At 37.2% G+C, this 15,321-nt stretch overlaps 1 protein-coding gene across 1 annotated transcript in view; it reads left to right on the plus strand.

Annotated features, from left to right (window-relative positions):
• Positions 1-3,463: 3,463 nt before the first annotated feature.
• The window catches only part of LOC138863476 (protein phosphatase Mn(2+)-dependent 1K-like), a 21,587-nt gene continuing 9,729 nt past the window's right edge, over positions 3,464-15,321 (plus strand). The window contains exons 1-6 of the mRNA XM_070127628.1: positions 3,464-3,500; positions 4,037-4,175; positions 12,128-12,167; positions 12,486-12,616; positions 12,855-13,343; positions 14,263-14,362. Coding sequence (XP_069983729.1) covers positions 3,464-3,500; positions 4,037-4,175; positions 12,128-12,167; positions 12,486-12,616; positions 12,855-13,343; positions 14,263-14,362 — 936 coding nt within the window. The remainder of the gene's footprint in view (positions 3,501-4,036; positions 4,176-12,127; positions 12,168-12,485; positions 12,617-12,854; positions 13,344-14,262; positions 14,363-15,321) is intronic.

A 15,321-nucleotide genomic window follows, 5' to 3' on the forward strand; every position in this document is an offset into this window, starting at 1 on the left:
TGGGCCACCCTCGTCATGTTCTCGACATTGCGTTATCCAGGGATCGGCGTACCTACTGCTACGACTCCTCTCATGAAGAGACCCTTCGCCTGCCCATCCTCAGCCTACCCTACACTGAGGTCTACTACACTGACCTCTTCAAACTCTCAACTGCCGACTTACCTCTTGCAAGGTGGACAATCTTCATCGCAACCTGGTCCATATCTTCACTCCTTCCACCTCGAAGGTGGGCACCTATGCCGTTCCCTGTGCTTCAGTGATACACAGTTCTTTGGTGAGATAAGGCGCCAGTTTTACAAAGCATCTATCAACATGAGTACGCTGTATCCAAGGGACACAACAATGCCCTTTTCTGTCATCAATGAAACACAGGCCATCAGGTGGATTGGCCAGCAGTGCGCATTGTCTTCCCTCCCGATGATATCCATGCTCGCAGACTGCTGGAATCTTCCTCAATCAAGTTGCTGCCTAATTTCAACTTCCTGCCACCTTTCGCATAGACAGCCTCATACTTCGACCTGACCTCCCTCCCTTCGCCCATGTTCAACGCGTTGCCTCTCCTTTCTCTCTCTTATAAGCCCTCCTTTCCCTTCCCCTTCAGACCTGAAGATTGCTTCCAGGGGACGGATTCACTAACATACGATCGTAACGCAGTTACCAGCGGTCATTTACCATTGCGTTTACCAGTCATGGCAAAGTGGTATTCACGAAGAAATGGTAATTTGGATATGCTAAGTTACAATCGTAAATCGACTCATTCTAATGGTAGCCAACAGAGGGCTCTGGTAAAGCAATTCCACCAATGAGTGAGCGCCACACATAATCTTTTAGGTTCCTTCGGCCAATCACGTAGCATGTAAACAGAACTAGACTTAGCGAGATTGTTTAAATAATCGTCAGAGCTAAAACATTATTTAAATTTAAAAATATATATATTTATTTGATTACATCCATCATGTTGGATATATATTTACTGTATATTTACGAACCAATACAAACACTGTTATATTAATATATTATTGTTAACTCAAACCAAAGAGACAGTCGAAACAGCTTTTTATTTATATATTTTTCATCACTGCTAGTTTATATATCAGCAAGGTATTTTTTTATAGCATTTATAATCATTATGTCAGAGATTTTTTTTTCAAGTTATTTATCGGTTCCATGCACTCTAATATAATGTAGGCCTATAAATTTACGAGAATTTGTGTAGATTTTATTCTTGCTAGTTTCATGTGAAATTTGCATTTCTTCACTATGTCCGCATTGTGATATCTGCTTGCCATCATATTAGTTATATCAGGTGTAAAAACAAACCCAAAACTTTGCATAGATATTGATTTTTTGACGAGATAACAAGTGATGACACCGTCTTCCCAGAAGTTACCAGTGCTCTGACCACTGGTAAAATTTACCATGGTAACTCCAATGGCAAGTTGTTAGTGAATACCACCGCTGTCTGTTTACCATGGTAACTATAGTTACCAATGATTTTACCATCGTAAGTGCGTTAGTGAATCCGGGCCCAGGATTCCGAAACTGTTGTCACATATATTTCAATAAATCTAGTTTGCACATAGTAGGTTTTTCTACCATAGTATCAACACGCTAGTGTTTTCCATTCATATGTATATATATATATATATATATATATATATATATATATATATATATATATATATATATATATATATATATAGGCAGATATACATATGTGCATAAATGAATATAAATAGCATATATACATACATATACATATATGTTTGTCTATCTATATATGAATATATAAATACATGCATAGATAAAAATAAATAACATACATATACACACAAAAAATATATAATTAATAATGTATGTGTGTGTGTGTGTGTGTGTAGATTACACCGTGTATTGTTATTTGTTTAGACATATGTGATTACAGAGTTAGGTCAAATTTAAAACATTGTTTTTATTCAGAATAATTTTTTTTTTTTTTGTGGTGGATTCTTAATTGGTGAGTAACCATACTAGTTTTGGAAATTAATAACATTTGGCAGATTAGTAATATCAATTTCAATTTTGCATTTGCTTGTTATCTTTATCATTATTTATTATGGTTATGAATATCATTGTTATATCCACCATTACCATTAGTACTAAGGACATAAGAATTAAAGTTCCTGTTTTGCGTCCGAGCAAAAATGTGATGCGGCTATTTTCCATTATTTATTAATCTTTTCTACAAGCATGTTTTGCCAATTTTTGCTGAAAAACAGCTCGACTATCGAGCAGCCCTTGGGCCCTCCCTCAACTATCCCCATGCTCTTATGTGTACATTCTTGTTATGTAGACCTACACATGTCATACCAAGTAATAATAATTACGCCGTGGATATTGTTCCGGCACCGGATTTCATAACAGTTTGGCTATTCGTCCGGCATACATGCTTATTAACTATTTGCGAGCAAACACACAATCACGCATTAGCCTTGCATACAAACTTTGGCGCTGTTTTTGTGTTGTTCATTGTTCATTGGCTATGGGTCGATCATCGATTATGGATTCCTTCAAAGTTGGAACCGAATTTGCCAGTTTTGCTGATGTGAAGGACAGCTTGACCAAATTTCAAGAGAGCACTTTTGCACAGTTTTATGTCAAAGATTCAAGGACTGCTGCTGCAGCTTTGAAGCTTACACCCGATAAGAAAGTAAAGCCAGAGTTGAAGTAATCCTACTTAGTGTTTGCTTGCATCGAGAAATACGGCAACTGGGAGGGGACCGGAAGCCCCCGGTAATCGGGAAGGGGTCCGGGGGAGTAGCCCCCGGGTTAGGAGGGATTTTTGGTTCAATACGGCAATCCTACTGGTAGTTCGTGCGTTTAAGATGCGGTTCACTTGCTCGTTCGTTCGCGCAACACCCTGTCGAATCATACGTGGCGGAATCTTCTTCTTCGGGTTTCTACATTTTTCGCTTTATCATCTGAAATACTATCCTTGGCTCGGATTTTCAATTTCCCACATTCTTTTGCTTTTTAAAATGCATGGGATAAACGAAATCACCCCCCCCCCCCTAACACCCGATTCCCCACGGGATCCCCCAACATTGTTGGCGAAAGTCGGGACTTCGTCTCTGACGGGTGCGGTACTATCGTTTATAGGCACGATAAAATCACAGAATAGCGATGAAAATCACAGAAATGTCAAACTGTTGCAAACTTAGCATGTATATCCACTCGGTCCTAAGAATAATTAAAAATTTTGACGATGTGCGTCCCTGCCGGAAAAATAGCTCTTTAGTGTGCAAGCGCGAGTGTATGCCGGACGAATAGCCAATCTTATAAAATACGGTGCCGGAACAATATCCAAGGCGTAATAAATAATTAATGAATAAGAAAACAACACTGGGTCCGAATAGCCACTTCGTAGGCAGCTCGCTGGTGATGACAGACAGGTGCAAGATGTGTTTATTGTGCAGATTTGACGATGTGGATGCATGGGAGTAACACGTTTGACGTGTTACGTGAGTTTTGGGGGGGAATAATGAAATTTATTGAAAATAATGTTTCGGCGGCCGTTATCGGGACGCAAAACAGGAACTTTGGTTTTCATGGCCAATAATCATACATTTATTACTGAAATTACTATAGAAGCAAAACCGAATAAGCCACCAATGTCATTATTAACATATTTGTTTTTGGGAAGCTTGGAAATGCAACCCCACACCAAATTTCGGGCGAACAAAATATCATTCTAATAGCTTTCGTCGTGTTTCGAACGAATCTAGCACTCATTTCCTTCGCAAACGATGCATAACGATATAGGCCCCGATAGCTGGGGGAGGGCATGATACATGTCAAGGAATTTCAGAGTAAATTAAAAAAATATCGGTAAGGTCTACAAAATCTTCACCTAACATGTCCGGCTGGATAGAGCCCGGGCTAACAAGGCATACTGACAGGGGGCTTTGCCCCCTCAAACCCCTTATCGGGAAGGGGGCTGTCCCCCTCCCACCTACACCCTCGCCTGATCTACAAAATCTCTACCTCCTCTGTTCAGGCAGGAGAGACCCCCCGACCCAGGAACAGTTTGAATCACATCTTACCTTAAGCATTAACTCCAGACGGGTCTGGGATCGTCGGGGTCATCCAGGTTGTCGCTGGCAGGAGCTGCGATCGCTATCCAGATATAGGGACAGGTATTGTTTAAAGAATTCTTGTCGATTACCTGGTCTCTTGTTCCACTCTTTAACGTCACGACACAACCGCTCAATGTTTTATGTAGATATCCGGTATGTCGAGATCCACAAAGCATTTGCTGTGGTTTATCACTTAATGTTCATAGCCATGTTCACTTATTGTCTTGTATGGGTAGATTTAGAAAAAAGGCGTCACCGAAGAATCGATGAAAACTATTCATACAGCCTTGAAGATATTTAATTAATGATCACTTTTCATTAAATAAACTTGTCTCGCAAATGAATAATAACGAAGTTATATAATTATCAAAATAAATAAAAATATTGAAAGGAGGAGATTCACACGATCGCTGAGGGAATATTGACCAAATTCTCCACTGCTGTAATCACCGAAATCCCCCCCCCTCCCAAAGGAAAAAGAATCCACGTATTCATGGCAGGAGAGAGCATCGAGCGCCGTCGCGACGGCTGGTCGCTTGGCACTTCAGGTAGCATTCCGTGTTCACGTAATAGTTTCAAGCTAGCCTCATCGCTTCAAAATATTTTTTTTTATAAATTGGTATGGTTTCATACGACACCCTACACACACGGAAGCCATGGCGAGACTAATTTGAAAATTGAATTTCATAGCTTCTAATAGATTTTAATATTTTTATTTATTTTGAAAATTAAATAATTTCGTTATTATTAATTTGTGAGACAACTTTATTTAATGAAAAATCATCATTAATTAAATATCTTCAAGGCTTTAAGGTTAATTTCCATCGATTCTGTTGTGACGCCTTCATCCAATAATACCCCTGTATGCACTTCATCCCTCACTTACGACGATTGACCCGAGGAGAATATGGTAATTTTCTATATTACCTTCGCCTCTCCGATATCGACGATTTTGGTATCGTTGGATTCCTCTCACAGTCCACATTGCAAATATAGTTTTTATTGCGCGGAAACCCCCCGTTAGCGACAAAGTTGGCCCCGATAATAATTTTTGTTCCGCCTGAGTTCCTGGTTATTTAGCCAGTGCTCAGTAACCTCAAAGCAAAAGCTCTGCCACTTTACACTAGTACGCTCAGCAATATGGAGGCACTCCACCCTAATGTCTCCATAGCCAGTGATTAATAAACAACAGAATTTGGTAAGGTTCAAGTTAGAGATGTTTCTTTGCAATCGCTTATAGTAGTTATACTGTTTCCTTTTTGTTTTCGGACACTAAAATTCACCACAAACCTATTGATGTCAGTCTTGTTTGTGTCTTACACTGCGGGCATTGTACTTCCACTGGAACTACACCGTAATTTCACAGGTTTAATAAGCTTACGTCATTATTTCGGGGATATTTCGCGATGAAGTCGAAACAAGTATTGTCACACCCTATACACTGTCTAGCCATTATGGAACTGGTTTGAATTTCAAATGCATTCTCCTAGGCCCACCTTCTATTGTCACGTGATGATATACTCCATATCTAATTGGTTCTATTGAGGTGGACGTCAGTGTCTACGATTACGTCACGTTCGCGCACGAATTTAACTGGCTCATTTGATTTCCCTCACATACGTCATCAGCTTCAAAGCCGTCCGATTTTTTAACGATTCTTTTGTTATTTTGCCGCGGTCTGGAAGCGTTGATGCTCTCACACACACTTTCCGTTTTTTTGTTTGTTTTTTTTTGTCAATTTTTCATAAATTGTTAACTTTTTGAGGCGTATAGCCACATGGTTGAAAGAACAATCGCGTTATCCACGCGAAACGACAACATTAGTGTACGCCTCTTTGTCAATTTAATCTTTGTGTACTTGCCATCTCTGATATTCCAGAGCTAAGGATTCTAACGAATAATATCGATGAGAAAGGCATGCCCAGACCGGAAAATTAACACGATCCGTGATGATATCGAAACTGGAGAGGAATGGCGCGCACTGCTCTCACGAATATAAACAACGTCCGAACACTTAAAACAAATTTGATTAATTTCAATAAATAATAAACCATATTTAATAACCTATTGTTTTGTAATATACATACTGAATCTATTATCATATTCTTTATGTTCCAATTAATTTTATTTAATATAAATGCAAACATTCTCGACTATAGCTCTTGACTTGACTATGCTTGGCTGAAATAGTTGATGGAAAGGTTTTCAAACGGAAACGATCATTATCGTCTAACAATTCGCTGAAAGAAATCAGAAAAAAATTGCTAGTGTGACCACATTTAATAAGGTTGCTGTTGCTCCTGGAAATTTTGGATTTTATACCTTCTCTAATATTGTCATCAATTTGCGAAGAAAATGGTATAGAAGAAAACTCATAGAATGGTGTGTTTTACTACTATCACGTATTATCACACACTCATTATACAATCGTGTATAAAATGTTTATGCGCTCAGACCTTTCTCAAAACGCAGCAATAATGAATACAGTGTTCCACTTGACCTATCCTAGAATCCGGGACCTCTAGTCTCGCTCGACATTATTGTGTCTGTGTTTCGTAAAGTAAAAGCACATATGGTAAATATCCGATTTTTCAGAACTAGCTGCTTTGCCTGAACCTTCAGTGCTTTGATCACGCAGGTCACACGAGACTACAGTAGTAATAGCCAGCAACCCCCCCCCCCCCGGACCCGCGGCACTCCTACCTCAGGGCAGCCTATGCGGGCTTTGACCCATGGGCGGTGAAACTCAGTAATCTGGGGCGTCCTTTGGTCGCACTTTTCTTATTCTGAATTCCTTCCCTACATTTACATATACGCATCTCTACTATTTTTTCAACATTTGTTTATCTATCATTATCTGCTTATCTATCAGTCTCTCTACCTTTCAGTTTATCTATCTATCTACCTCTCTATTTATCTATCTGTCTGTCTACCTACCTGTCCATCTACTTGTTCCTCACATACATATATGCGCACTAGCAGTCCAACGTACTATAAGTTTTAGTTTCGGCCATAATGCCTGCATAAATGAGTAATGGAACTGTACTGCCAATGAGGGGGATTGCGAACTCTATTTCATATACTATACATATTCCTCTCTTTTTCCATTTTTACTGAAAATATGAAATAAAGTAATTCATCAAATAGTATGACATTCACCTATTTGAGGGAAAGGTAGAAATATTGGACATATATCAACTGGCGAGAGAGAAAAAAATCATTTTAGTAATTCATTGTTAAAGTTGGTCACTTCTAGCAAACATAATGAAAAGCTGTGAATATGGTGTTCTGAAATTATTATTCCGCTCATGTATTGTAATACCATTTTCATTTCTGTTATTACTGTTATCATCAATATTAGCACTGTTATTGTTATTATCATCATACCATTGTCATTAGCACTTAATACTATTATGATTTTTATCATTATGGTTATACATATGATAATATAACAGAATAACGTTTTCCCCTAAAAAACACGAATGGTGCAATCTCCATTTTCAAAAGTTGAACGCTCACCTTTCCCATGGGTTTTACAAGACAAAAAATATGCAACAATTGATTAGATTATTTATGGCTGAATTAGGGACTCAGTAGCAAATCACGAACTTGCATTTGATTGTATTTCTGTAAGGGTATGTAGTTGCGTCTGCGTGCGTGTGTGTGTGCGTATGTGGGTCTCTCTCATTCTCTCTCTCTCTCTTTCTCTCTCTCTCTCTCTCTCTCTCTCTCTATATATATATATATATATATATATATATATACATATATATATGTGTGTGTGTGTGTGTGTGTCTGTGTGTCTGTGTGTGTGTGCGTGTGTGTATGTGTGTGTGTGTGTGCGGATGAAAAAGTCTTTGAGTGTACAGGGAAAAAATCGTGTGTGTGTATGTACGTGTGTGGGCGAGGATTAAGAGTGAAAGAGAGAATTAACGGAACCAGTCGTAATCCGTATCAGCTGATCACAAAAGGGATAGCCAAAAGCACTTTTAAGTTATCTGAATTACCAGACGTACGCTGCCGACTTATATAATCCTACTAAAAAAAAAATGAAAAAGCAGTATCAGTGATAGTACATCTGTATTATTCGTTGATGATTGACAAGAGATTAGAGTATTTGTAAAGCTATGTACTGCTATGTACTTGAAAAGATTCCTAACAGTAAAAAAAAAAAAAGAAAAAAAAATCTACTACTTGTCCACTTTGATGATAATCATAATGATTATAATCAGGAAGTAAATACTAACAGTCGTAATAATAGACGTTACCCTCCTGGACCCCAACTAATATGGTGATGATAATGATAATATCAAAGCTAATTATAATGATGATAAATATGGTAAGGATAATCATAATGATAATAAAAGTAACAACAGTGATAATAATTATAATAAAGGAAACGATAGTAATGATAACAATGATAATAATAATAACAATACGAAAACAGGAATACATCACATTCCAAGGAGGAGAGCGGCAGAGGATTACTGCATTGCAATTGAAACCGCCAGTAAACCGAATAGCACTGGGTGAACCAATAACAATAATGAAGCTGATCGTAATGCGCGACCCATCATAGCACTGTAACATGCACTGTGCTATCCTGCAATAAAAAGGACAGTGGTGGTCAGAATTTCCGCTAAGAAATACACCAACATATTGACAATTAAACAACAAAAGAATTAAAGAAAGAAAATCTAAAAATATTGCACAGAACCAGTCACGGAAGCAGCTCCAGTTATTTTCGGGAACTTCACTATCCCCCACTATTCTGTTAAGACAGAATAAGGATATGCCTTTTAGATATATTAGTTAAGTTGTTCTAAAAGTTTAGGGACTTTAAGGTGGAAATTGATAGGACGGCGTATATGAAAACAGCAGTAAATGCCCTTGGACTTATCAAAACTAATAATCAACCGATAATAATTCCTTGAAAAACTGTAGAAGATCGTTTCAACTAGTACGGTTCATAGATATAGAAAGATCTTACCAATTGTAATTCCATTTACACTTAATTCCCATTCTATTTTCATTCTATTTTTTCCCGCTTCTTTTTTTTCTTTCTTTTTTCTCTTTTTTTATATTGCCGCTCCAAGTCATATGTCTTTCATAAGCGTAAATATGTCCATTGTTAGGTACCATAAACTAGACGTCATGGCACCATCGCCCGCCTTTCATCTTTGGTTAGGGACACACCTGGAACCAAACTCAGCAACTGTAATTGTGATGGTACTCATAATCAGAATCATATTGAAATGATAGTGGCGATGATAACAGCAATGTTTATAATAGCAAGAATCATCAAATCAGTATGAAAAAAGAATAGGGCTAATGGTACTCATATTCAGAATCATATTTAAATGATAGTGATATAAAAAGAACATTGATTATCAGACTCAGTATCAAAACAATAATGTTAATACTTTTCCCTTTTCGAACTAACTACCCGGAACACAAATGGAACCAACATAATCCTTTGTACCGTAAAGTACATTACAGAGTACACTTCAAAAATATTTACCATTGTTTTACATAAGAATAAAATCTCTTAAGAAGTACATCTCTCTTTTTTTTTCTTTCTTTCGTTCTTCTTGCTCTCTTTCTCCTACTCTCTATGTCTTCCTTTTCAGATATAATGACGTTTTTCCTTCAGCTAATATCGGAAGATTTCTTTTGAACATATAGACCCGCTGCCAGAGAGGTGCGGGTGTGTAAGGGAGAAATTCCATATAGAAACAGAAAGGGGCTCTGTCTGTGTGTCTGTGCCTCTGTGCCTGTGTGTGTGGGTGTGTTCTTGCGTGAGTGTACGTCTGTGTAAGAGCACGTGTATGAAATATTATACAGGTATAAATCGGGGAATGTAAAAGATGCAATGTAAGCCCGACCAGCCATCAAACTAGGCACAAAGAGACTCATAAAACAAATTTCAAAACGGTCTGTTTCGCGAGCTGTTTCCTTATATATACATACATATATACATACATATATATATATATATATATATATATATATATATATATATATATATATATATATATATATCATGCATTACGTTTCATGCATGTCAAGTATTAGCCTTCAATCCATAACCAAAACATAGTACTATCTAAAATATAAATCAAAAGAATGATAATGATAGTAAAGTCAATTACAACTTTAATGATATAGATGATGAAATGATTAGTGATAGAGAAAGGCAATAAAGTATGCAATTAAACCATAAAAAGATATTCCTTTTACCTAAACGTTCAACAGATAAAACAAACAGAAAAATTGGCAATGTAAACAGATGCGGCGCTGAACGAGGAACGGGATTCGAGGGAAGGCAAATATAATAATTAAAGGGAACACTAGTTTACCCAAAGCGTGACCGGATAAATCTGTCTTGTCTTAGTCCAACCCAGGTTTCCGCCAATATTAAACTAGTTTTTTTAGAGTCGCAATGTTCTCAATAGAATTAACAATACTGGTCAGTACAGTTTTTTATTTTTTATTTTTTTTCATGCTAGTAGTTTCTTCGAAGGTGAAAACGAGAATGGAATCGAATTAAAGCCGTGTCACACTAGCACTTTTTCCGTCAATTTTTTGACAATTTTATTTAACATAAATACAAACATTCTCGAATATAGCTCTTGATCTGACTGCGGTTGGCTGAAAAAGTTGACGGAAAGGCTTTCAGACGGAAACGATCATTATCGTCTGACTGGAGAATCGACAATTCGCTCAAAGATGGAAAAAAAATCAGAAAATTGTAAGAAAAATTGACGGAAAAAGTGCTAGCGTGACGGCACCTTAAATTACGAGGAACTTTAAAGGGCTGTCACACTACAGCGTATGAGACCGAATCGCAATTATCAAATACGCACAACTTTTCAGCGTATTAATGGAAACTTTCGACGTATGTCTTTTAAGAACGTATCAGTAGCGTATGAATCGCGTGTGTGTACCGATAAAATGGCGTATTAGTAGCGTATACGAACGTAGATGTAACGTATGCGAGCGTATGTCACATATTTTCAGCATAGCTTACACGAACGTGGGAGTAACGTATATATATATATATATATATATATATATATATATATATATATATATGAATATACATATATATATATATATATATATATATATATATGCGTGTGTGTGTGTGTGTGTGTGTGTGTGTGTGTGTGTGTGTGTATCTATCTATCTATCTATCTATCTATCTATCTATCTATCTATCTATCTACCTATCTATCTATCTATCTATCTATCTATATATATATACATTTATGCACACACACACACACACACACACACAAACACACATACACACACACACACAAACACACACACACACACACACGCAAACACACGCCCACACGCACGCGCGCGCACACAGACGCGCGCGCGCACACAGACGCGCGCGCGCACACACACACACACACACACACACACACACACACACACACACACACACACACACACACACACACACACATACACACACACACACAACCACACTCACACACACACACACACACACACACGCGCGCGCGCACAGAAACACACACACACACACACGCACACACACACACACACAAACACACACACACACATATATATACACACACACACGCGCGCGCGCGCACACACACACACACAGAATCACACTCACACTCACACACACACACACACACACACACACACACACACACACACACACACAGACATATATATGTATAAATATATATGTATATATATATATAAATATATATATATATATATATATATATATATATATATATATATATATATATATATATATATATATATATGTATATGTATATATATACATATATATATATATATGTATATGTACACACACACACACACATAAATTCATAGACATATGGCTTTGAAAAAGTCAATCACTCCTAAATCGGGCCCTGTAAACAAATATCCATAATGTGATCCCTTAAAACAATATTATTCTTTGGGTGTCATAATCGTTTGTTTATTTCTCGGTTTAGGATTTGCTCCATTGACTTCAGACCCGCCAGGGAGATTGAAGTAAGTTTTTCTCTGAAATTTAAAGCATTGAATATAAAGTGGCATGCCCGGAAAGTCAGAGTAAAAATTTTCCAAAAGACATTAAATTTCATTAGAATGCATTGTGTGTAAACTGTTTTAAAGGAAAATACGAACTGATTAAAAAGAAAATATATAAACTAGGGTACAGGTCCAGTTCCATACACCCTTCGTTTAGACGAAAAATGATATATGCAAACGATAGAGCTAGAAGGAGCCTATCGCAAGCAAAAGACAATATTTATCTCGTAACAGTAAAATTAATCCAGTCCGGAAGAATTTATAGTTCCCTTTCAACAGAGCAGAAGGCTCTGCTCCGGACTCATTCCCAATCGCCATGTTTCGCTATCGGGTCTTCGCCCGCGGACACCCTCGCAATCTCCATCGGCTGTATATTTCAAGTTACTAATTGGGTTTACCTTAAGACTGAAGTGAGTAGGGCGGGGAAGAGACAGCCTTTTGCATATATCTGCAGCAGGAGATAAGATGAGAATATTATCAGTAAGAGATTGTTTTCACCAGAATCATCCTCGAATATTGTAATGATCTTTATGGGTATGTCTTAAAGGTGGAGCTTATCAGGTGTGCATGTATAATTCGTAAATATATATGTAGATACATGTTAGCCATTGATTTATGAGAAGTTTTAAGTATTTTTCTTCTTTTCAGGTGTTTCAATAATAGGAAGTACCTTAGGATGCATAGGATCTTTCCAATTCAGAAGCGGGTCATTCAGGTGAATTTGCTTTTCTTCAACAACGCTGTTGTTCAGCCTCTTTGCTTTCAAAAATCACCATTTTCTACAACTACAAAGAGAAAGGAAATTCAAGGCTGTCAGTTTCCAGTAAAAGAAAGTTTATTTGGAATTAAGGGAAGATTTGGTTGGAGAAAAAGTAGAAACGATAATAGTTTCTTGAAAGTTGCTCTCTCATCAGACTCAACCACCCAGAAAAATGATGTCATTGTGCAGACTGATGAAAATGAAAATAAGCAACAAGCAGATACCAATTTTGATACTTTAGGAGCCTGGGATAATCACATGGATCTCCCAATTATGATGGATGAAAGCATCAAACATGGCACTCCAATACCCAGGGTCACAGCTGCAGATGTAGGATGTTCAAGCATACTTGGGAAGCGTACTTACCAAGAAGATAGGTAAGAAAACTTAATCTAATCATCTTTAAGAATATTTGTCTACTTTTCAGATATAAATAATCAACCCATTGGATCTAGGTGTCTTGCAGCTACTACAGGACCAAGATCCTGATATTTGGCTTGCACTGCTATTTTCAAAGATTGTGGGTTTGTAGGCCCAGGCCCATCACACACCAAAAGTCTTGTGTAGACTGCTTGCTTCCTCTTTGCAATGTTGTTATATCTTTTTCTGCATACCTATTTTTTGTTTTTTGACATTGTCCAAGGTCTATATTTGCCATTTGATACACTGTATCCTGATGGTAGTAGGCTGTTTTCATTGAGCAGACTTCATATCATCTTTTTAAATATTTTACAACTATGTGAAATAACAATAGCAAAATGATATTAACATTTGTTTTTTTTATATTTTTCGTATTCTTAAATATTCTGTAAAACAACACTGCCAGTTATGGCAGGAAGGAATAGGATCTTGAGCAAAGAAATAGTGGCCTTCCGGGAGCTGGTGCTTTTCCAGGCATGGCTTATGGATAGTACATTCCATCTTCATTTAAAGGTGGAAATAATGCAAGAACCCTTTCCTAAATTCCCACTGAATCTAATCTTCCTCCAAAAGCTTTGTGCATTCATGACAAGTCATTCCTATCACCCCAATCCTTAGCCAGATTTTTCATGATGACATTCCAGTCTCCCTGGCCTTCAACCATTTTTTTATGATAACTTATTTTCATCATTCAGCCCTCAGCCATTTTTTTCATAGCATGAATGTGATGTCACCAAAATGCAATGGTCTCATTATTCATTTTCCTTAGATTATATCTAGATTTAAATGATTATATGATTTTCCTTTTTGTCTGGTTATTAGATTATTACAGTGGTGGTGCTAAGCAGATTAAAGCCATAAATATTTCCCTAACAGGTATGTTGTTGCAGACCTTTTAAACAACATTCTGTGTGCTGCAGTCTTTGATGGACATGGAGGAAGTGAATGTTCTGAATTTTGTGCACAGAATATTGAGGTAAGGTTGTGATTTATCTTGTGGTTTTATATGCTGTAAAGTGTTTATCCTCAAAGAATTGCAAAGAGAATCATCTTACCTAGTAAAACTGAACAATTTATTTAATTTTTTTTTATGAAGAGGGTTGTTCTTTATATCCAACAATTTCAGATTTTCAGATATAAAATTTGAACTTTAGTGCTACCAAGAACAGTATTTCAATACCTTCTTTTTCATAGGTCTGTCTTTCACTATTAGATGAAGAAATAAGGAGGTAAAAATTAAGCATTAGAGATGTGAGTGATACTGTGAAATTCCTCCCTATTCCACACTGGGAACCTTTGACTTTTTTATCACATTCTAAATGATGCGTAAAATATATCCTGGAAAATTCAGTCCACTAAAGTAATTGATCCACTTGTGATTAAATTAGCACTGAATTCTTTTGTGCATGTTTTGAGGGGTTATTGGACTCACTTCACCATTGATGGAGAATAGAATATAAAGCTTAAAATAGGAACTTAATAAGCTATCCCAGACAAATAGCGTACCCTAAAGGATTTGTCCTCACAAGGGCGAAGCCTGGCTGGTTTTCCATTGATACTGGTGTGACACGAGTGGGGTCATGTCTAAAGGGAGAGACATCTGTATACAGCAGAGGTTAGACTTGTTTGATAGAGAGGTTTCATGGGGCATGCTTTGACACACAATCATTACATGTTTCTGAGTCAGTGGCACAGACTGGTGCTGTTTTAAGTGGCCACTTGGTATAATTGAGATACTCAATTATGGCTTTCTACTACAGACTGTTGGAAGTAATTGTGCCAAGGTAGAGTTTGTTCTGTGGCTGGCCTGGCCTCGGGAGAGCATTTTTACAAAGCAAAGTTTAGACTTGTTATCAGAATTTTGTGACCTCATTGATCACTGGAAAGGTCAGTTTTTTGGTCATAAAGTCAACTTGTGGCTCTTGATTAACAGCA

This window comes from Penaeus vannamei, chromosome 12 (assembly GCF_042767895.1).
Source record: "Penaeus vannamei isolate JL-2024 chromosome 12, ASM4276789v1, whole genome shotgun sequence".
In the NCBI taxonomy this organism is placed as follows: Eukaryota; Metazoa; Arthropoda; class Malacostraca; order Decapoda; family Penaeidae; genus Penaeus; species Penaeus vannamei.